We start from the raw sequence: 23,858 nt of genomic DNA on the forward strand, positions 1-23,858 counted from the left end.
TGGACGCACTGACAAGGTGACACATCACATAAAGCTGGCTGATGAAACTCCATTCAAGCACAGAGCCAGACCGATCCACCCTGATGATATCGAGGCAGTTCGACAACATTTACGGGACCTCCTGGAGGCTGGTGTCATTCGTGAGTCGGAGTCGCCATTTTCATCACCAATTGTCGTGGTCCGTAAGAAGAACGGGGCCATACGCTTGTGCATCGATTACAGAAAGTTGAACCTTCAAACGGTTAAGGACGCCTACCCCTTGCCAAATCTGGAAGAGTCCCTATCCGCCTTGACCGGTTCGAAGTGGTTCAGCGTTCTCGATTTGAAGTCAGGATATTACCAGATCGAGATGAACGAAGCAGACAAAGCTAAGACAGCTTTTGTGACGCCCATTGGATTTTGGGAGTTCAACCGAATGCCCCAAGAGGTAACAAACGCTCCATCTACGTTCCAGCGGTTGATGGAGAGAAGTATGGGGGATCTCCATTTAAAAGAAGTCCTGGTTTTCATCGACGATCTTATTGTGTTTTCGGATTCGCTGGAAGAACATGAGCGGAGGCTGCTGCGGGTATTACATCGCCTGAGGGAATATGGTCTGAAGCTCTCTCCCGAGAAATGTAAATTTTTCCAGAAGTCTGTGAAGTACTTGGGACATGTCGTTTCGGAGAAGGGAGTCGAGACCGACCCAGACAAAATCCTTGCTTTAAAGTCCTGGCCAATTCCAAGAACTTTGAAGGAGCTCAAGTCATTCCTAGGATTTGCTGGATATTACCGGAGGTTTTTAAAGGGGTACTCCGTTATCGCCAAACCTCTCAACGATTTGACGCGGGGCTATACACCTACCTCTAAGTCCGAGAAGAGATCTTGTCCAGCAAAGTTCCAAGACACGAAACAGCCTTTCGGAGAGCGATGGACGCCTAGTTGCCAGCAAGCTTTTGAAACGCTCATTGACAAGTTGACCAGTTCTCCAGTTCTTGGGTTCGCCGACCCAAAGCTACCTTACATCTTACATACTGACGCCAGCACGACAGGGCTTGGAGCGGCGCTTTACCAAGAACAAGCAGGCAAGTTGAGAGTAATCGCTTACGCCAGCCGAGGTCTGTCAACGAGTGAGTCGAGGTATCCTGCACACAAATTAGAATTTCTTGCACTGAAGTGGAGTGTGTGTGAGAAGTTTCACGACTATCTGTACGGGGTCCACTTTGTGGTAGTGACTGACAACAACCCTCTCACTTACCTGTTAACATCGGCAAAGTTGGATGCCACCAGTCATCGGTGGTTGGCTGCCCTGTCCACCTACACCTTCAAGCTGCAATACCGTGCCGGAAAGCAGAACCTCGACGCCGACGCTTTATCACGCCGCCCTCACAGCCATCCCGTGGACCTGTCAGTGCCGAAGGACTGCGATTTGATAAACCGATTCACGGAAGAACATGTGGTTGAATCTGCTGAAGTGGAGGAACTAAGCCCGGACATCGTAGCTGCCATCTGCCACCGCTGTCTTGTCACCAGTCAGCCCAGCAGTTCTGCAGGAAGTCCGATTACCCTGGTCGAGTCTCTGAGCATGTCAGCAAATTCTGTTCCGGATTGTTATGCCAGTGAAGACAATCATGGCCTACCAGTTGTTCCCTCCCTATCACGTCTGGACCTCAAGGAAAAGCAACAGGCTGATCCAGTTATCAGAGAGGTCATACACCAGATGAATACTGGGGAGAAGGTTCCTCCGACGGCAAGGAATGAACTCTCGAACCTTCCCTTGTTGCTGAGGGAGCTGAATCGTCTCGAGTTACAAGAAGACATCTTGTACCGGCGGAGGCACGACGGAGAACAAGTCACGTTCCAGCTGGTGGTACCGGAGGAGCTGAAGTCCGTTGTTTTGACAAGCTTGCATGATGACCTGGGTCACCTAGGCATCGAGCGGACTTTGGACCTGGTGCGCAACCGCTTTTTCTGGCCTCGTATGGCAGCTGACGTGGAGAATAAGATCAAGACCTGCAGTCGTTGTGTGAGACGCAAGGCACTTCCTGAAAGATCCGCACCACTCGTTAACATCAAGACTACTCGTCCTTTGGAGTTGCTCTGCATGGACTATTTGTCACTCGAACCAGATCAAAGCAATATAAAAGACATTCTTGTTTTCACTGACCACTTTACCAAGTTTGCAATAGCCATACCTACCGCAAACCAAAAGGCGAAGACAGTGGCAAAATGTCTATGGGAGAACTTCATTGTGTGCTACGGAATACCTGAACGTCTCCACACGGATCAAGGACCCGACTTCGAGTCAAAATTGATAAAAGAATTGTGCCAACTCGCTGGGATAGTAAAGACCAGAACAACCCCTTACCATCCTCGGGGGAACCCAGTCGAGAGGTTCAACCGGACGCTACTTAACATGCTCGGGACCCTTGAGCACAAGAAGAAAGCCAAATGGAAAGACTACGTAAAACCGTTAGTGCACGCGTACAACTGCACGAAGAACGATGTCACTGGTTTTACGCCGTACGAGCTGATGTTTGGCCGTTCACCACGTCTCCCGGTTGATCTGGCCTTTGGCTTGCCTGTGCGGGGAAACCAGTCTACTTCTCACTCCCAGTATGTTGAGAACTTGCGGTCCCGACTTGAAGAGAGCTTTGAACTTGCGTCGAAGAATGCTGCTAAATCTGGCGAACGAAATAAAGCTCGCTTCGATCAGCGAGTCACTCCGTCAAGTCTGGAGGAAGGTGATCGAGTTCTGGTGCGAAACGTCAGGCTTCGTGGCAAACACAAGCTTGAAGACAAATGGGAGCAAGATGTCTACGTCGTTGTGAAGCGTGCTGGGGACCTGCCAGTGTACACAGTGCGGCCGGAGAACAGATCAGATGGACCAACTCGTACGCTCCACAGAGACCTGCTACTTCCATGTTCCTTCCTGCCAGCCAGTGGTGGTCCAGATCCTTCGCCTGTTACACCACCCCGTCGGCCTGTAACCCGTCGCCAGAAACCAGTAACTGTTGATCATGCTGAAGACTTCGATGAGGACGAAGAGGAATGGAGTCTGCCTCAAGTTCTGATTCCGCCAACTGCTTTCCAGTTCCATAGTTCACGCACTGTCGAACCCATGCCGTCCGTCAGTCCCGTTGATCCCGTCTCAGAAACTGAAAACCTACCTGTCGATGGGGAGTCCTCTGCTGAATCCGAAGCCTCTTCATCTATGGAAGAAGAGGAGCCTGATCCTGTTGCCACCCCACCTGCCGGTGAGCCTGATGAAGACCCACCTGAGGGGGAGCCAGAGCTTTTTGACCAAGCAGAGACATCCCCCAGCCAAACCGAGCTATTGCTCAGTCCCGCAGAATCGTCCGCCAATCTGCCTGATCCTGTCCGTGAAACCACGCCAGTAATCAGTCGGCCTAGTCGGCAGCGTCAACCTCCTGATCGCCTTCAGTATGCGGCATTAGGTAATCCTCTCATTTCCGTTGTTCAGACGCTAGTACATGGTTTAGTGGATGCCTACAGCGAAGCGTTCGCTACCCATGCAGCAAATAACCTTTTGAAACCTACTGTTCACGACGTTTAGCATGCATCGGGAGTTGCATGATCTAAAGGGGGGAGGATGTAACCCAGGTGACAAAACCCTATTAAATATCCGTATATCCTTTTTATTTGTGGTCCGTCTATGTTACGTGCGTTTACGTTACGTGTGCGTCATTGCGTCACATGGTCACGTGACCTAGCGCGGCTATCAGACTAGCATAATAGCTGGTAGTGGGTAGCTACCGGTAAGAGCGAGAGGGAGACGCTGTATGAGGTTGCTGCAGGAGCCGACTACCGGAGCCGTGGGTCGTCGCGCGGGAGTGTTTGTGCTTGCGTTTATCTGCGGAATTGGCCAGGTTGGATGGCGAGCTTAGAGCCCGAGCTAGAGCCTGTTGAAACGTTGAACCTGGATCCAAATGAACTGAATGAGCTGAACTGAATTCACCCAACCGAACCCCGGGCTGGTAGGAGGCTCCTCAGCAGCCGCCCTCTCTATTTTTGTTTCTTTTGGTCGCCAACCTCGCAACCCGTTCATCGCGGTCCCTTTATGAACTGTTACTTCCCCTCACCAAACCCCCTGGACTTTGCCACCCCAACGTGGAAGTTGTGGGGGCCGTATGAACTTTTCCACCTGTTGCTTAATACCATCGTTGGTAGAAAGAATACTTTGAAGAGAGTGTAAATATTGTACATATTGAGAATTGATGCATTGTGAAATGTGTGAATGGCCATTCGAATATTGTTGATACACATGTTTGTTTATTTTTTCCCTTATCACAATATATTATTTGGTACCACTTAAACGTAATCTTGTGTTCAGTTTTCATTACTCCATTCCTAGAGCCGAGTTTAGAACTTCTGATCTAGCCCAGTCTCTTAATAATTGATACTCTAAGTAACTCCTTAATAGAATAACTTATAGGTTACACCAGAGTACAGCTACATTATGCTCCTTTGCAGAGCAGAATTTGACTGACCACAAGTGACACACGCACATTCAGGTGTCCCATTAGTCATCATGAGGAAAAACATTCCAATATTAAAGGAACAGGCCACCGTTTTTTCATACCGAGATATGTTCTTACCTGAGCTTGATGCGTACCTGTCTGGTCTCAGTATGGAATAACGGTGGCCTGTTCCTTTAAGACAAACTAAAGAAATACTCAACAAACAAAGTTGGTTTCCTGATGAATTTGGTGATTTCCTATGATTGTCGTCAGTTTTGTGGTTATAAACGGCCAAATGTTTTATCAGTTGTCGTGGAAAGAAGGAGGCGCTGAGGTTAGATATCAACATGCGGTTAATATGACTTTAAACCACACTGTGTCTGTGCCACACATTTCGACACAAAATATGGACTGTAGGTTAAAACCAGTCAGTTATATTTCTCTGCATGGTTAAGGAGAGGCGTTTTAAATGTAAAGGAATGAGTCACAGTGAAAACATTATGGACTAGACCGGCTTGTTGAGGATGAAATGGACAGGCAATTATCTATAGTGCGAATAATGACCACCCGCTAAATATACCGGTTTGCTGAAAATACGTTTATGAAACAGAACCACTCCAGGTTAACGTGATCAAAAACTCATAAAAGTTGGTATGATATGGCCCATTGAAGAATCTATAAAATTTCACTATTTCTGAAGCGGTAAAGTTCTCCTGGAGAGTTATTTTTCAACCTCAGAGATAATCAATGCCAGAGACAGCCACATTACTCAAAGAGGTGTGAATCAAATCCAAGTATTTGTATAAGATGTGGTAGAAAGCTCAGTCATAGTCGCATATTTAAACAGATTTATGTGTAGAGGGTTATCTCATGTCTAGCCACTCCGGTCTTTTATTTACTCATTATTTAATCCTCAATTCTCGGCGGGGCGTCGGAGCTCTGAGTGCATTTCCGCAGTAATTCTCAGCTCCTTCTCCCTGGACGGCCATGCTCCAAAATACCCTGGCCTGCTGAGCCATGCGGAACCACAGCTCTTACTGTGTGAAAACTAGCCCCTACTTGTACCCATTTACAGCCTCCTTTGGTGACGCAGAGCAATAACAAGCAGGTCAGATGTCATATTTTTGTGTTTTCATTCGTCACACGGAATTGGGGGGGGGGAAAGGTTCCAGGCGTTGGCTCATAATTGCGCAGAAACCACAGGAAACCTTTTAGCATGTTTTTTTAATTACAATTTTAATAGGTTTTTCATGCAAAGAGGTAGAAAAGGTCAACGCGGAGCAAAAGGTTCAGCTTGTTCCAACAAATTATTATTGCTGTCTCACCCGCGGAACAACATGATTGAAAATGGAGGAAATATGCACCCCATGACTATTGCCAGTCATCTCTGCGTACCTATCACAGAATTGGACATGGACGTCCTCATAAAACCGTATGAAAAGTGTGGAAAACTAGAGACGGGAAGCGCGCCCAGCTGGTGACAACATTAGTCCAAGCCTCTCATTAGCAGTAATTAGCTATGTTTAATGTCACAGCCAATACATTGTGGCTGATGAAAGCGCCTGTTAGCAAGCTGCAATATACCCGCGCCACCTGGCCCGGGACGGTTTGTGTGTCTCTAATCCACTGTTGAATGATTACAATTATCATTAAAGCCGCAGTCAATTTGTCATTAAGGGAAAAGCAAGGGAGTCTTTTTTTGGCAAAGTTATTTGAGATTTTCTTTACTATTGCATTCGGTTTGCAAAGGCCCAGCTAAACCACATTCTAAACTTGCTACCTAAAGCTGACTTGTGGAGTAAAGGGGTTAGTACACAAACACATGGGTCAAGACAGATGCCACAGCCATAGAAGACTGATGGAAGTACTGCTGCTAATCTGTACATTACTACTATCCAACACTCTCTCAGACACTGCATTCATACATAGACATGATGGAAGTGTCTTGCCCAAGTACGCGACCGTGCGGGTGAAAGCTAGCCTGGCCAGACTATACGCTTTTCCAATGCTTCAAAAAGGCGTGTGGTCCAGTGGTCGGCGTTATCTCTGTAAGGTCTAAAGCAGCGGTTCTCAACTGGTATGATGTCGGGACCCACCGTCACCATAAAATCACATGCCATAATTGAATTTATTATACATAATGTAAAATAGTGTATTTTCACTACAAATTATAGTTTAATAATCCTTTAACCTCTTAATCCCCACCTGAACAGAGCCCATTTACATTACATCTCTAACTCTAAAAGCTACTTGACTGGAGTTCACTGCCCATAGGCCAGAGTAACGCCTCATTTGAAAGCTAAGACCTATCAAATTGATCGAAGATTTTTCCTTGCGTTGTCGCCACTTTATTGATGCTTTTTTTTTGTTGCTTTTTCATCCTCATTTACGTCTCGTTTTTGTCGCTATTTTGATTTTTTTTTTTTCAAGAAGCTTTTAGATTAGGGTAAAGTCAAACTGGAGAAAAAGGCAGAGGTTAAGAAGTTAATAAGCCTAAAAATATAAAAAACAATAATCTAATAACAGTTATTTTAAAAGGGCTCCGCAACCCACTTTTGAGGAACACTGGTCTAAAGGGTGTGTTTGACAGACAGATTAACCAATCAGAGAAACGCATGGCGGCTCACTCTGTGCAAAAACATTAAAATATGGCACTGAAACTGGCCATCTTCTGCCTAATCAACAGGCGAACTACCAAACTATTTTCAGTATAGGTGAGAGGCGTTATAGTGTTTGAGTGCTGCGTTACAAAGACAGATTCAAATCCCTGACCTTTTGGAAAAACACTGAGCCACTGTTGCCCTAGTGGCCCAGTACCTCCTCCAAATAAGCTTTCAATATTCAGTCATGCAGTTTTGAGGCATCTTGGCTTGGCTTGTTTGAGAGAGCCCGTGACCATCAAACTCACAACACCGAGCCCGTCTTACTGCTCTTAACCACCGAGCCACCCAGATTAAACACTTCTTTCGCTATTGAAACATGTCCCCTCCCCTTTTAGACCAACCTCCTGACAGATGAGTTGTCCTGTATACTCAGTCCATGTCGGAGCCATCCGTCACTGCGCTGCTCCCACTGGGCCATCACCGCAGCGTTATTGGGTTAAGACTCCCGACTATATTTATCGATCTGTAAAAAGGACCAACGCCGGGACCAGGATTACACCCCATCACGAAACCTTCACCTTTTATTAGCGATCAATACAGAGAGAAGTGTGACGCGGGGACAAAGATTTTTGAAAAATGTGATTACAGATTTATAACACAAAAGGACATAGCTAAAGTTCATTGAAGCCACCAGGGGTTATATGCAAATTACAGTCTCAGAAAAATCCCTGTTCTTCCCTGACGAATTCAATTTAGTGAAAGACCACCTCCATCATAATCAACATCATGTGCAATGAGGCGTTTGTGGAGCTTAATTTCACCCGGGACAAAAGCGCTCTTGTGTCACGCCGTTCTGTAGCTGTAGCGCATACTGGAGATGCATGTTTAGAGGAAGTTGAACGCTTTGCTTCTCGTGACAAATCAACCATAAATCCACGGGAAAGAGATTATGTAAGTAACACTGTGGCAGATTCTGTGAAGAGCATTGCCAAGGGGTGAAAATGTAAGGTCATGTTTAACCAAAGGACGATTCTAAATGTAGCAACTCGGTCACCGCTTAACGAGAGTGGATTTATTTTGTAATATTTTAGTGTTATTATTTCACTTGTAAAAAAATTTTGAGGTTTGTTATGAAAGGGAGCGAGGGGAGGGGGAAGGAGGGGGCTCAGGAACAGACACAATTTAAACCAGGAAGCAAAGCTATGGGAGAATTGGAATACATTGTTTCAGATCAATGTAGCGTATTCGCCTATTCTAGCGTGTAATTATTAAGAGTTACCAGTTTTATTTATCCAGGCTGGTGACCGGCTCAAAAAAGTAGACTGTCTTGTAACCACTTAAGGACACCGTATTTTCCGAACTATAAGTCGCACTTTTTTCATAGTTTGGCTGGGGGTGCGATTTATACTCAGGTGCGACTTACATATCAAAATATACCTTTTTAACATGTTTGTTATTTTCATACTGACACCCACTAGAGGGCGCCCTAGGCTTGTCTGCCAGTATCTGCTACTCTTGTAGTACTGAAAATAAAATGAAATAAAAAACGGTAAAAGTGTGGAGTGAGCGGGAAACTTGTGAGGGACTGGTGAAGCTGAGGTTACTGCAATGAAGAAAGCAAAATTAGCTCATTGCTGGCTTAAAGCTGGATGGCCACAGCTGGAGGAAAATGTTGACAAATGGATGCTTGAACACCGTGATGCCGGGAGAGGTTTGTCAACAGTGCAGTTACGCCTCCATGCCCAGGTCGTTGCCAAGGCTGGTGCGCCTTATACTCCGGAGCGACTTATATATGTTTTTTTCTTCTTCATTATGCATTTTTTGGCTGGTGCGATTTATACTCCAGAGCGATTTATACTCGAGAAAATATGGTAATGCTGTCTATAAATTCATATGAGCAGCTCTTCTTGTGCGTTGCCTTGCCCTGACTTGGAGACATCGTGTGTGACTGATGAAAGAGTCGGACAGTAAAGAGGCCTGGTTTACCCTCTGCTTTGAAATGTAGATTATTCTGTATGAACTGCGATAATCCCCAGGGTCCGCTGAGTAATCCCACCTCAGGGGAGTCCAGTCCCTCATGGCCTTGTGGGTCTGAGCCGGTACAGTGCTGAGAGAGAACCTCCAAAACACCAAGTCGGTGTGGAGACTTATTCAGGCAAGGGGAATTTCCATCACACTGCCAGCTCATACTGTGAGAGCGATAGGAGATTAGATAACACAAATAATCTGTTATTAGCCCCGCAAATAGTTCACAGCAAGCTGACGTCACACGCGGAGAAGAGGAGGTGAACAGAAAAGATTGCTTTGTTTGTTTCACATTGGTTTAAAATGAGGGGAACTGGAAAACTGTCGAGCACTTTGCTGTAGGAATTATATATCTATTGTGGTTCCCAACCTTTATTCTTTGAAGCCCCTAAAAAAAGTGAAAAATTATTCTTATATCAATTTGAGAGAAATACTTGACCAAACAATGCTCTAGGGACACCCTGTTATCTCTTGTGCCTTGAAACTTGTCCTATTCTAATGTCCTGGCTCAGTGTTTTAGAGCATCCGATTTGTGTTTGTTTTCAGCTTTTCCGTTGCCGACACCAGACTGGACCCAAATTTTAAGAAAAAGAAAAGAAATCATAGTTGACCTTTAAGAAGCTTTAGTCATTTTCGCTACTACGCCACAAGACAGGAACATGTTACGTAATAATGGATTGAAAACACTCCGTGGCTGTCCCCCTTCCCTGCTCCAGGCCTGATGTTTGCTCAGCACAGAGGGGCACATTCTGCACTCTCCACAGTGGATTTAAGAGCAGCGCTTGGCTCCGGAGGCAGCAGAGGCAGGAAGTAGCAGAGTGGTTTCACATGATGCTGGCTCAGGCTCCCTGTCTCTGAAACCTGAAGCTGGTCGCTCTGCGGACTCACGCCGTTGGACTAATGCATGACGGGCAGAAGAGCAGATGAAGCTAAGTGGACGATGTGAGTGCAGGGGTATAGGGTGTAGCAGAGTGGTTATAGTCGTGAGACCAGGAGAATGTCGGTTGGAAAATGTTCTGGGGAACAGGATGATGTAGGCTACAATGTAATAGACAAAACACAGTTTTAACCATTTTCTGCGGAAAAAAGGGCCTTGTAGCCCTTTGGGAAAAAAAACGTTTGCTGGCTGACTGCACACTCAGGGTGAGTTTGTTGGTATGGCTGGAATATTTTTGCAATATTTTACTAGGACTACATTTCTCGTTTTTTTTCCCCACCATAATTTTGAATCATGTCCAGTTTTCGGCACCTGTTTGACACTTTTTCAGCATCTATGCTGCATTATTCAAAATCAAGAAGCCTAGCCTCTAACAAAATGTTCATAAGTTCTATAAGATCCTTCCTATAAAAGACCCAGTCCTTTTCTTTACTGATGAGAATTTTGTATTTTTGGACATAGCTGTTTCTTTGGATCTGTGTGGAGCAGTGCCATGCTGGAGAAAGTTCCTACTTTGAATGTTACATGCTTTTCCTCTTCCAAAATGTTTATCCAGTGACCTGCTCTTAAAGCCTGACACTGACTAAGCATCCCCTGATTTATCTGATATTAAGCTGACACAGTTTTCCTCCCGCACACCATTCAGCTCCTCTGCAGAGTCCCCTCTCCACTCGGCCGCCTCTGAATGGCCTGAGCGCTCCCCGCGGCGTGATGCGTCCGTGGGCAGAGATTTGTGCACCAGTGCTCTGACAGTGAAAGATGGATGGGCTCCACACGCTGTAATATTTAGTGGGACAGTCTCCTGTATTAGAGCTGTGTGTGATCGTCTGGCAGCTCTGGGCACAAGATGGAGAGACCGTGTGCTGAAGTCTATTCCCTCCTCTGTAGTAAAAAAAAACACACAAAAAAACATCACATCTTCACAAGGACCACAGCTGTGCTCCCAAATCCAAATTAGCCTGAAAACTTCTCCATAAAAGCGCTCACAATTATCGCTTCTGGCACTTCCTGTAACGGCTTGTTCTAGTGAGTGATTATAGCTAATTAAACCCCAAGATGCCACAATATGATTTGGCAATTTCAGATTCTACTTTTGACTTTTTCCAAAAGTCTTTTTTCTTATGACATCACTGCATGTACAGTACTTCTGTTGTGTGCTACTTCAGTTGCACCACCCTTTGAAAGACCAATATATTCTCTTAACGCTTGCGATCCTCTTTCAACTCCCACAAATCCACTTCGATCCAGCCTACACGAATGTAAAACATGCATCTGTTTCATGACATGATTCGCACGATCAAAGTATGGGCTGTTATGGCGTTGGTTACTGGGTTCATAACTTTGCATAATGTTTCCAAATGTCTTGTCCATGTTTAAAAGAGTCTTAAAAGGATTGCTAAAATGACTGTCTGTGTGTCTCGATTGCCTAGTTGGTGCTGTAAGGCTGCTGCACATGTATGCCGGACACTCTTCCAGCCACTGTATTGTAGGCTCGAATCCTGGTGCATAGTTTCTTGTGGAGGCAAGACCTAAACTTAAAAGTCAATGCAAATAGCAACAGAGCCAAATGAGTGGTACGTCTGCATTGTTAATACACTAAAAAATAAGGCACTACCTGGATTTAACTTACAATCTGGGGCAGCTGCAGTTTGTCAGGTCTAGGTTCAGCAACACTACAGTATGTGCATAATGACCAGGTTATTCCATCAATGGATCTATTCTTCCCTGATGGCACGGACATATTCCAAGACGACAACGCCAGGATTAATCAGGCTCACATTGGGAAAGAGTGGTCCAGGGAGCATGAGCTGGATTGGCCATCACAGAGTCTAGATCTGAACCCCATTGAGAATCTTTGGGATGTGCAGGAGAAGGCTTTGCACAGTAATAATAATAATAATAATAATAATACATAAGTCTTTTACAGCGCTTTTCGGGGGCCACAAAGACGCTTTACAAATGAGACAAACAAACAAAGATGGCAGAGCTATTGTAGGTTGTAGGTGAGCTGAAACAAGTGAGAGTTTCAGAGGGTGGGGGCGGCGATGGCGAAGGCTCGGTCCCCCAAGGTTCGGTGCTTTGATTTGGTAATGGGTTTGAGAAGGTTTAAGTCAGCAGAGCGGAGGCGACGGGATGGGCGGTGGCGTTGTAGGAGGTCTGTGAGGTATGGGGGGGGCCAGGTTGTTGAGGGCTTTGTAGGTGATGAGCAGAACTTTGTAGTGGATGCGCTGTTGTACGGGGAGCCGGTGAAGCTGTTGGAGGACGGGGGTGATGTGGTCTCTGGAGCGGGTGTGGGTGAGGAGGCGGGCGGCAGAGTTTTGAACATATTGCAGCTTTTGTAAATCAGAGGAGGGGAGACCGTACAGGAGGCTACAGTGGCTACATTCTCCCATCATCAATACAAATTCTTGGTAATAAATAAATAAATAACGCAACACTGGATCTTTTGACATTAGCAGAACCTTATTGAAACAAGGCCACTATTTTTGGTCAGGCAGTGTTCATTTGACACTTGTTTAGAAGGAAAAACAATCTTGATACTTTAACGAAATACCACTTTAGAAAAAATAGCATTTGGTACATTGATGTAGCCCCATAGGCAGAGGAGGGTCGCACTCAGTTACATTTACTGAAGTACATGTACTGAGTAACTTTTTGGAGAAATCATACTACTTGGAGTAGCTTTTCTTACAGTACTTTATAATTCCACTTGAGTAAAATTATCATATTGTTAACACTTAAAAATACGGCCCAGTAAGTCCAATTGTACTTACAGTGGTAATTACTAGCAATTATGTGGAATATCTATGGTACTTATTGTGGCAATTCTAGGATACAGCAGCAGTTCCTTGGTAGTAAATGTGGTACTTCTGGATACATCCAGAGGTAATTTCTACAAATTATGTATGATTAAGTTAGGCTTGTATGACTATGAAACATAGAACATTTGCTCTACATTACACTACATTACTCAGTTACTCACAGTGAAGTAACGTTTTCTCCTTCTTGAGTAATTGTTTTTCACTACTTTTTGCTTGTACTTATGGACAATAATTTCAAAGTAGCGTCACTCTTACTACTCTACCCACCTCTGCCCATGGGGTGAGCTCCAATCTCTAACCCACCCACTCACTCGCCGGTTGATGATGGCGACAGGCCAGTAGGAGGGGAGTGGGGCAAAGTATTGGGATTTATCAAAATTGTATTAATACTTTTTATTGTCTTACAAGTGGCTTTATTTGTAGCACTAACCTCCATCTGCTCTGCCTCAGTTCACCGCAAAGAAACCTCCTAAGACACCTCTTAAGCGACGTTTATGTGAGAGGTCTATTCACATAAAGCTTTCATTCTCACAATAGGAGCACTTTCCCACCCCTGCGTCGAAAAGGTCACAATCTTGTCCAATGACTCCACCATCGACATCATCATTTGTACACACCGCCTTGCTTATTTTCTCCTACTTTTATCCGCCTGTGGGAGCTTCTTTCAGCCATGTTTGATGACTCCTGCATGTGATGAAAGGATTTACCCTCCGGAATAATCTGGCTCGTCCTTCTCCTCTTTCTCTCTCCCTCCTTGCGCGCTATGTGTCCTGTGGCTGTGTTATTGTGGTGTGTTCGAGCTGCAGCTGTCACCGGAGAATTCTTTCACTGTTTTTCTCTGCAGCCTGGTGCCTTCACATGCTGTGTACAGTAAAATGGTGCGCTGGCAGAAATAGCTTTTACAGTTGGACACGGAGTTGAGATACGTTTGAGTGGATGCTCGATGGAGATGCAGTTTTTTACAAGGGGTAAAAAGTATATGTATTGCGTTTTATAATGGACTTTTAATGGGAAAAAAAGCACTATAAGCTCTAGCTATATACGACTAATGTATTATCACCATAAGCCCCCCCCACAATAATGTACCGTGAGGTTTTCGAACAATACAGTACCATGCCTTCAGTGGCTGGCTGTGTTTACAATCTCTAATGTCTTTTGTCTATTTAAGTACAAAATATTAATGGCACTCTATTCAGAAAGTGTGTCTGTGCAGACTTCTTTGAGCATTCAGTGTGAAAACTCTGCTGCTGCTATATTGAAGTCGACAGAATAAAACTAACAGCACGGCATTTGTTTGAAGTCACAGCAGTCCCCCCCCCCCCCACCCAAAAAAAAAAAAAAAAAAAAAATTCTCTAACATTGTCATTTCTTCCTTACCACAGAATATTGGATTGAAAACTACAAACGCGTCTGATGTGCCTCTAACCCTGTTTCTAACTTCGCAGAACATTGGTCAAATCATTTTGAAGAAGTTGCTTGTGCCGCTCCATTTACTTGATTGCAATCGGAAGTAAACATCGCGTGCCACTTTAGGACCGGCGCCATTTAGAGTGAGGACTAAAGATGTAAAAGCGTATGGCATTCGTCTTTGTGGGAACAAAAAAAAAAAACATTGGCAACTTGGCAAGTGATAATTGGGAGCAAAAGCGTCACTCAGGTCAGAGAGTGTTCTGTCGGGTGCAAAAGTTTATGCCGGCTGTGGAGGATGTCTGAATAACTGAAATAACGAAATGGTCAGATATTTGACAAATGTGACACAAATGTGAATGTGTGGCATAAAACGCAGGCCCAAATAAAGTGGAGCACGAGCACTGAGGCTTGACATATAACTGCATGGAGACTGAGAGCCTTTAACAACCTCTGTCTTACGTTCTGAAAGGAACAGGCCACCATTTTTACATATTGACATATGTTCTTACCTGAGCTTAGACGAGTTGATGTGTAACTTTCTGGTCTTTGAGCATGCGCTCAGTCACGCTAAAAGACCAAAGGTGTTGCTAGCATTTAACCTCTCCTCTTCTCCTCTATGGGGCCAAACAGGGGTGAAGTTAGAAGCGACCAAGCTCTTCCACGTTTACACTATTTAAATATGGTTACGTGAGTAGTTACACAAAACCTTGGAGCACTTTGCTGTCCGTGCACTACACCAAATTAAACACGTCGATTTTCTAAGTGTATAAAAAGGGGTACTATATTATAAGGCGTAATAACACCTTAGGAACACTTCGACGCCCACGCAATAAAGTGAAGATATTTCAGCACGGACGCCGAAGGTTTTGTGTAACTATACTTGGATCATGTAAGTACTCACATAACCGTATTTAATTAGGGAAAACGTGGAAGAGCTTGGTTGCTATTAACTTCTGCTTTGACTACATAGAAGAGAGGAGGATAGGGTTAAATGCAAACAACATCTTTTGTCTTTTTGCATGACTGAGCGCACGCACAAAGACCAGACAGGTACACATCAACTCGTCTAAGCTCAGGTAAGAACATATCTCAGTATGGAAAAACGGTGGCCTGTTCCTGCAAGCCGTCATCTGGACTGTTGAGGACTTTTCAGAAGCTTTGTCAGTGCAACATCCGCAACACTGAAACGATAAAGTACTAACAAGAACCTTTGGAAAAATTACAACTGACAGCTGGCAAAAATGAGTGTGCAAGCTGTTTTACATTCATTTTACAATAGACAAACGGCACCTCAAGCATGTCTTGTTTTCTCATCTATAGCCTGCATGTGCATGAAAAGTAAATGTGAATGCTTAAAACTCTGTGAGCTTCTAAGCGTGGCAGACTGCGCCGTTTCAATAGAGGCACCAATACAAACTGTCATTTGTCTTCCACGTCTTCCCAGAATGATGCACTGCTGTACTGCCTATAGCCATCCCACTAATACAATAAAAGTCCGAATCAATTTTAATAGCGCTGCATCTCAAGCTCTGATCCAATTGAGCACTTCTCGACATAGCGCTTTACATCGACATTTTTCCCATTATGTTATGCGCATACATGCGTCTGCGGTAAATCCCCCACCGGCGCAATACATATATTGATCTGGCACTATAAATAGTCCTCTAAATATTGCTGTGTGGGAGTAATATTTCAAATTGTGTCACGGACATTGGGCCAGGGCAAACATGAATCATTATGGGACGTTTTGTGAGGGGGACAGCTGGTGCTTGTTAGTATGGAAATCTAAGCAGGCGGAGGTAGCCGGGGCTTCAAACAAATGACCTGAACATTGGGCTCATCATTATGAAGGACCGCTGCATATCAATAAAGCTTTGATATTGTTCACTGGCTGCCACTTTTCCAGACTGGATATTCATAAGACTGGGACGGGGGCTGTCATAGGAGCACAAAGGAAATGGGGAAATCACTTGGTTTGTATGGCATGAAGACTATCGCGCTGGATGTAATGAACACCTGCGGTTATCTGTAATCAGCGCCCTGCTTAAAATCATTTTCCATTTGATTAATGTAACCGCTGTTTTTCATGATTGCATTAAGTTAGGTTACAGCATTAGGTGACCAACCAACGGGCAAACGTATCTGAAGAATGTTTGAGCACAGTGCCATGTACGGACAAATGCATGCATTTACAAAAGTTGAATCATGAACTAATGACGACTATGTGTTAGTGAGCAAGGAGTTAATGATACATTCTGTAAACTGAATGTCATTTCTAAACCTTTATGAACATTATTTACAGGTGACACAACTTAAAAGCATCAATATACAGCTAATGCAGAAGTGCAGTCTAAATCAGTGCCGCCTTACAATCACTTTGCTGTTTGACAAAGCTGAACACGTGCCAGAAATATGCATTTACACAAATCATGTGAACTAGGGCCCGACTAATATATAAGCCAGCCGATATATCAGAACTAGAGATGCATCGATCCAGCTTTTTTGCTACCGACACCGCCGATTCTTGATATTTACCGATGCCATTTTCTTAAAAGTGTCTCTCTCTGAGTGGAAAACTGAATTGGCTCTTTTCTCCATTGTAAGATCTATAAAGTTATATTTAATAGTCACAATTTTACGGATCAATTATCAATTTTGTCTATTGATAAACTCTTGGATAAACATTTAACAAGGATCACTGGACTTTTTCTACACTATCCTTGGGTGTATGACAGGCTTTAGGTTACATTAATATAGCAACTTGCATGAGGTGATCTGATCATTACAAATATGTGAGATCAGTTATTTCCTAAACTAAAATACGAACACTTGGCTGCAGCAGTGGTTATTTTATTTTATTAGGCTACTTTAGGTATTTCTATGTTAGTTTCTGTCCCAGCCTTGATTAGTTTTCGTTAGCATGCTAGCTTAATTAGCATACTGTTGCTAACTGAGGCATTTTGTGTGGCGATCAAAAATGCATTTACAGAGGTTGAAACTCAGCGATTGAATTCCCCTGGTTCTTAGCTTCCCAATGATATACAGCCTGCGGAGATTCACTTAGATTTAGGTGATAAAGTTATGTTTTTAAGGCATTGAGAGCCAAAACTTGTATCGGTTCAGTCGGCTATCGGATATTTGTGGCCGATACCTGATATCGTCTTTTTTTCTGGCATCGGCTCCGATATCCGATACCAGTATCGCATCGGAGCATATTGTACAGTATCGGCTATCGGTCGATATCGCCCGACAAAACTGCTGATATCTCCGGAACCGAAGGTGATAGATACAGTACTGCCTGTTTTTTTCCACTGGAAAGAACTCAGCTCGAGCTTTAAAATGAGACACAACTTCTTCTATTTTATATATTTTACGTTGTACACTTTTGCTTATAATTTTGGAACCATAAGAGCCATAAGAGATAGAGGCTTATCCTTTTTTGTTTTGGAATCTACTCATTTTTGTATTTCAAATGAGCTCCCTCTGAAGTACTTACTAAACAGGAATTTCCTACGCCCCCCATACAGCGCCCCCTGCTGTCACACTTCAACACATTTAGAAGTGTCCAGCAAAAATATAGAGCATATCGGCATCGGCCTTAGTAAAACCCACATCGATCGACCTCTATTAGATATATTTCTATATATTAGAAGCTATTTGAGAGATTAAAAAATAATTACATGAAATTAAATTCATGTCAGTATCGGACCCCAAAACTCCATATCAGTCAAACCCTAACGTGAACAATTATGTGTAGTGAGAGCGAGACATGAGTTTTCTCTAATCAGGTATCCAGGCTTTCACACTCTTTAGGTCTACATTTAACTTCAGTTTCCCAAAGCCTGAGTGGATCACGTTTTATCGATTGACTTCATTATAAAAGTGCACATCTAAAACCTCCATAAACCCAGCGAGGTGAGCGCAGAGATTATACAACACACTAATCTGATTTAGTCTCCTTTTGCAGCCTCTAACTGAGATTAATCTGCGCTAACGTAGCTGTAACCTTGCTTTGGGGCCGTGTGATATTTCTACCTCAGTGGAAAACCAATTTTACGTTGTTGTTTTTTTTTTCTTTTTTGCGACAGCTTGTAAATCTAAATCTCACGGCGAAGCCAGACAGCGCTCCATCCAAAGCTGTTGAGGACAATCCATGTCATGGCGTCTGCTCTGTTGATTGTTGCTCTGCCCCAAGCCTGACTCCAGGTGCAGGTTTATGCTGAATTATAGGGGCCAAGTGGAAAATGTTGAGAGTTCAATGGAAAGTATGCTGTTCTATTCTTGTATGAGAGAACTTGTGAATACCTACACAACACTAAATCCACCAGAGTAATGTTCTCCACTCATGGAATAGTTTGTTTTTATGCTGCATTTTTAGCAGTCCGTCTCCTTCTCAAGAGCTCAAAACATTCTGTTACACCAGCTGAAGGCATGAGGCGGTATCTTCCTTCTAACAGTCTCTCCTGATTATTTCTCCCCTGGGGTCTTTTTAACCACCTTAAAAGCCGAGGACATTTGCAACCTGGCATTGGTATCGAAGGAAATTTCCCCTTAGCAATTACCCACAAATAAAGAATGATTGTTTCGTTAAAGTCAAAGCTAAATTATCCCTTTAACATTGTGTTGCTAAACTAAACAGCCATCTTAAGCCTGAACTTTTACAGTTACAGTGAAAGCTATAGAAAATAAGCTGCACTGCTTTGTACTTGTGGTGCTCGTTTATTCTCGCCATCATATCTGCTTGAATGGGCACTTCACAGTAAGCCTCCGTCTCTGTATGGACCATTGACTTTGTCTCATTAAAACAAGGACTCCGACCATTCTGCTTTTCTCCTGCAAAACTGCTTCTGTTTTTAACAATGCACACACCGCCTTACCCGGACGAGTGGCCAAAGCCGCCTTTGATTCCACACAACTTTTTGCATTTAGTTGAGGCAGCTTAATTAAAGCCATGTCACGTTCTGTGTTTTAAACTATCTCTTCTTGGCTGTGCTTTGAAGTGGCTGGGCATTGGCAGAGTAACCTGGCACTGAGGATTTGTGACTGAATAGCTCCCTCCGGCTGCTAGAACAAAAAGACGGGGATGGAGGAAGCGATGCGTAAGGCTGTCATGTCTGTAGTTCCCGGGTCTCTCCAGGGAACCAGTTAAACACACATCACATCGGCGATATGCAGCTGCAGTCAGAGGGAGCGGGCCACATACAATGGCTGACCTTTGAAGGTGGTCATTTCGTAGTCTATATGAGGAAAGGATTCATGGCGTTCTTAGATGGGAGAATAAGAGGTGGGCGGGAGGCTACAGTAGCAGGAGAACTATGAAGCAGTTGTTGAAAAATACACTTTTCACTACATTTTGTCCATACTGTATATATAGTCACACACTAGTACTGAAAAAAATGTTGCAGTTTAATTTAAACTGTATTATTATTATGGACTAGACTGTATTCAGTACAAAATAAAAACAGTAACAACAGCGTGCTCTTTGAGCATCACAGTATGCGCTGCTCAATTCCCCTACGGTAATTGGTATTCAGTTTGCAGAGGTCAAATAAAGCGATATGTGCTTGTGAATTTTAAACAACACTTTTCGCTGAGGTCCACTCTCAGATGGAGGTGGACAGGCATGTAGTATTTTTCTGTAGGCAGCATTGTGATGTGAAAATTGCTCCCACCCCCATGGGCAGATGATCAGTTATCACAGACACAGCCTCGCTGGTGCTTCCCCCACCCCAGGCATTTGTTACCGCTCCTAAAATACGGCATTTTGGCTCACATGCATCAGTATGATAAAGAGGATCTGCATACAATTACTCCTCACAGGGTAAAGGTTAAACAAGGTCTCTAGCTTTCCATTTTAATTGGTGCATCCCCCCAGACTCCATGTGTCATAAAAACAACATACAGAAGGTGAGGCTGAGTGTTCATGAACAACATATAAGCTTCAGTCATTGATTTGAGCCTGTGTTTTGATGTAAAGTAGGTAACATGAAATAAATATACAGTATAGTCCGTCCATCTCTAATGAGACAAGCTTTCCTGTGCACAGCGAACGAGGTGTGACTTTCTTGTTCAATCAGGGGGGGAGGGATTTTGCAATCTTACGGACTATCACTTTAATTATCAAATATATTGTTTTGTAATGCATTGAATGGACTACATGGATCTTAAAAGGGTGCTTAGTGTATTACTTGGGTGCACTATATGCAGAGATTAATCTCATATGATAAAGTGCTATGGAGGTGAGGCCACAGTCAGTTTTTCTTTAATGCATCATCTACTGCAGACTGTTATGAGTGTATAGTTTTCGCCTCCTATAGTGGACTGTCCTGTAAACCTCCAGCCAACAGTCGTGACACAGTGTGTACAGTGGCTGACGCATTGCACAGTGTAAAACCGTCAGTACGCATTAGTCACAGTTAACACATACTAAGCTGCTGACATTTTTGTCAGAAGGAAGAGGAGGGAGAGTCGTCGTACCTGAGCTTTGATGTCATCTCTTGCTGCACTGAGTGGATATAGAATGTCCTCCTGGTTAAATAAAATGCTCAATCATCCAGGTAGATTTATATGAGTCAGGTGAAAGAAAACACCTGGAAATGCCCACATAAATAGTTGATTAATTATTCATCCATCCATATGCTTTCTTCAGGGCAAAGTTTGTGACAGGAGGATTCCCACACGGTGAAATATCCGGCATTTGTGTGAGCGCATGTCCTGCTGTTTCACCGCACTCCGAATGTCCTCCTTGTGTTATTATTGATTCTCCCACTGATTGTACCCTACTCAGGCCCACCAGAGTACGTCACGTGATTATGAAAGTGGTCAAAAAAAGACAGACACACCTTTCTGATATTTACTTGGCTTATTTTTGTCTCTTTCAGGTAAATATGTGTACCAGCCCATGACGAATGTGTGCCAGCTCCCCAGCACCGCAGTGCCCCCCGATGGATCGGAGTACAGTGACACCATCGACCTGTCCTCGTCTCTGGCCGAGCGCTTCCTAAAGCTGGCCCCGAGCTTCCAGTCTCCCCCTCCCCTCGAGTCGCCCAAGTACTGCGTCATCGCCGACCTCTTCGTGGACGACTACATTGTCAAACGCATCAACGGCAAAATGTGCTATGTACAGCGCCCGCCACCTCCGATCCCCGAACCCCCTCATGCTCCGACGCCGACGCCCCCTCCCGCCCCCGTAACCCCTCAGGTGAACCCTCCCGCGCCCCAGTCCAAAGCCCAGAAGCAGAACACAGCCTCCCCTAAAGCGAACCCACCTCCGGCCGCCATCCAAGCGCAACACAAGACCGCCTCGCCTTTGGACAAGGTAAAAGGCCCCAAAATGGAGCACTGTTCGTCCCCGTCCAGCTCGGAGGACTCAGGCATCAACGCGCTGGGACTGCACTTCATGGAGTCGTGTGAGGACAGCGAGGAGGACGATGGACTCAGCACAGACGGGAACTCCAGCCCGGGCAGCCTGTGGGACCAGGACGACTGCTCTCTGCTGTCCCCTTCCAAATCTATGATAGAGATCATCGAGAAGATAGAGACTACTGTGTAACTGACAGCCAAAGGACGCCATCTTTACACAAAGACGCAATCTGTGGAGTTACAAGGAGTAACAATCAAGGATCTAGGACATAAACTGGGACAAACGGGCCAAATTATTAGATACAACTTTTCTAATAGTTCTGAGCGCATTTGTATCTCTAAGCAAATATTTATGAAGAGGTGATCGATTGGGCAAAGGGTGATCTTAGCATTTTAGAAACTGTTAAAAATTGTCTGCCGCCAACACGGCATTTGATAGTTGTAGTTTCTCAAACAGTCTATGGGGCCGAACAGCCATATGACGCTCAAAGTTATCCTTTCTGAACACATATCGAGCTGCTACCATGTATGGCGGATTAGACACCTTTGGAAGCCATAGAACGGGTGTATCTGATAATGTGGCCAGTGGACAAACGCCCTCTTTCCTGTGAGCAGAAGGTTTCATACAATGACACGGCCTGTTTAGGACTTTGAAGGAGACCGATTGACTGTCCAATGCGTACTCACACTCACTCCGTCCACCCACCACCGCATGGAGACGATTTCCAACTTAGAGAAAGCACAAATCCTTCAAGCACAGGCACAGCGGACCAAGCACATACCTTGCACTTGGACATGACACTCAAGATGAATTTCGAGTAGCCGTACTTCCGTCAAAGGGTTTTTTGTAGAGGTTTATTTAAGTATAAATGACTGGATGTTTTAAGTATGATTCCAGTTGATGCAGAGTGGGTTTCTTGATGAAAACGAGCAGTTAGGTCTTTCCTGTGCAGTCGACTTCCGTGTGGCAAAAGCTCGAAAGCATGCCATTACTCCTGTCAGTGACTCCACCTACACATGAGATTCTCTCCGGTTAAATCGATAGAAATGTCCCGTAGTTTTCAAAGGCCTAAACATTGTATTATCTACTGCTGTTTTTACATGATATGAAACCACCACAGTTGTTGGTCAGTGTTAGACAATCAAAAATTAGACAAAGCACATTGTAATGCTGTACCTGCCAGTGAGGACCAAGAATGTGTCTTGACGGCACACTGTACAGAAAGTCTCTTTTGAGTGTTGGTTAAAGAATCAATGTTCGAGGGGTTATATGTGTAATTGAAAAAACTCAAAGTATTTGTTAAACTTAAAAGCAGTGCTCAGCTGGCTTCTTTCAACTCATTCAATTCTATACAGAGTAAGACAGTCTAGTAACGCTCCATAGGGCTGCCACGATATTTACAATATAGACTTATCGTTCAATAAATAACAGAATAACGATACGTTTTTTGGGCTCGATATTTATCGTCTGTACATTTATTAGCAATTCCCCCGATTGTAAAACTGAAGCACATTGGGTTACATTATTTCATGGTTATTTCAGCTTGTGTGGTATTTTAGAACTGTCATTTTTGTGTTTCAGAGTTGGCAGTATTTTGTATATTTATAGTCAATAATATCATTTATCGCGATATTTTCCTGCCACAATATATCGAACTTCCAATTTGCTATCTTGACAGGCCTACTGCTCCACAGAGACTGGGTACTTCTTCTTGAGTCGCCATATTGTTAAAGGGACTAGATGCAAGTTGGTCATTTTCAAATTCACTACTGCCACTTCAGGTCTTACACGTAACTGCAGGTCTTATGTTACGCTCGTGACGGCACTTCAGACCCGAATTAACACTTTTTTGAGTGACAGTGCAGGATTTTAGAGGCAGTTGTGGTGAATAGGTCTGGGCTCATTCTACACATTAGGCATTCCTGGAACATGTAGGGGGAGGAAAATACTTAATTTTAACATTTTTTAACTCCGTATAATCCCTTTAAGGCCTGACCAATCACAGCGAGTATATTTACAAAAGATCTCCAACGGATCAGTCCCACCTTGAAATCACGTTCAATGGAAGCGGCACCAGACTATCTTACTCTGTGTAGAATTGAATACTTGGAGGGAGTCAGCTATGCCACAAAAAAACAAACAAACTGGATGACGGCCCATATTTCAAATGAATTCATTAATTTCATTGCGAGGCAGATGTTCAAGCAGCACATATGGCCCCTTTAAACTCATGCTAAT

General features: G+C 44.0%; 1 protein-coding gene across 1 annotated transcript in view; it reads left to right on the forward strand.

Annotated features, from left to right (window-relative positions):
- Positions 1-23,080, forward strand: part of LOC306967851 (UPF0524 protein C3orf70 homolog B) — a 31,365-nt gene extending 8,285 nt beyond the window's left edge. Inside the window, exon 2 of the mRNA XM_079563043.1 lies at positions 21,139-23,080. Within this exon, the coding sequence (XP_079419169.1) occupies positions 21,139-21,809 (671 nt within the window). The 3' untranslated portion in view covers positions 21,810-23,080. The remainder of the gene's footprint in view (positions 1-21,138) is intronic.
- Positions 23,081-23,858: the final 778 nt, after the last annotated feature.

This window comes from Gobius niger (assembly GCF_951799975.1).
Source record: "Gobius niger genome assembly, chromosome: 9".
In the NCBI taxonomy this organism is placed as follows: Eukaryota; Metazoa; Chordata; class Actinopteri; order Gobiiformes; family Gobiidae; genus Gobius; species Gobius niger.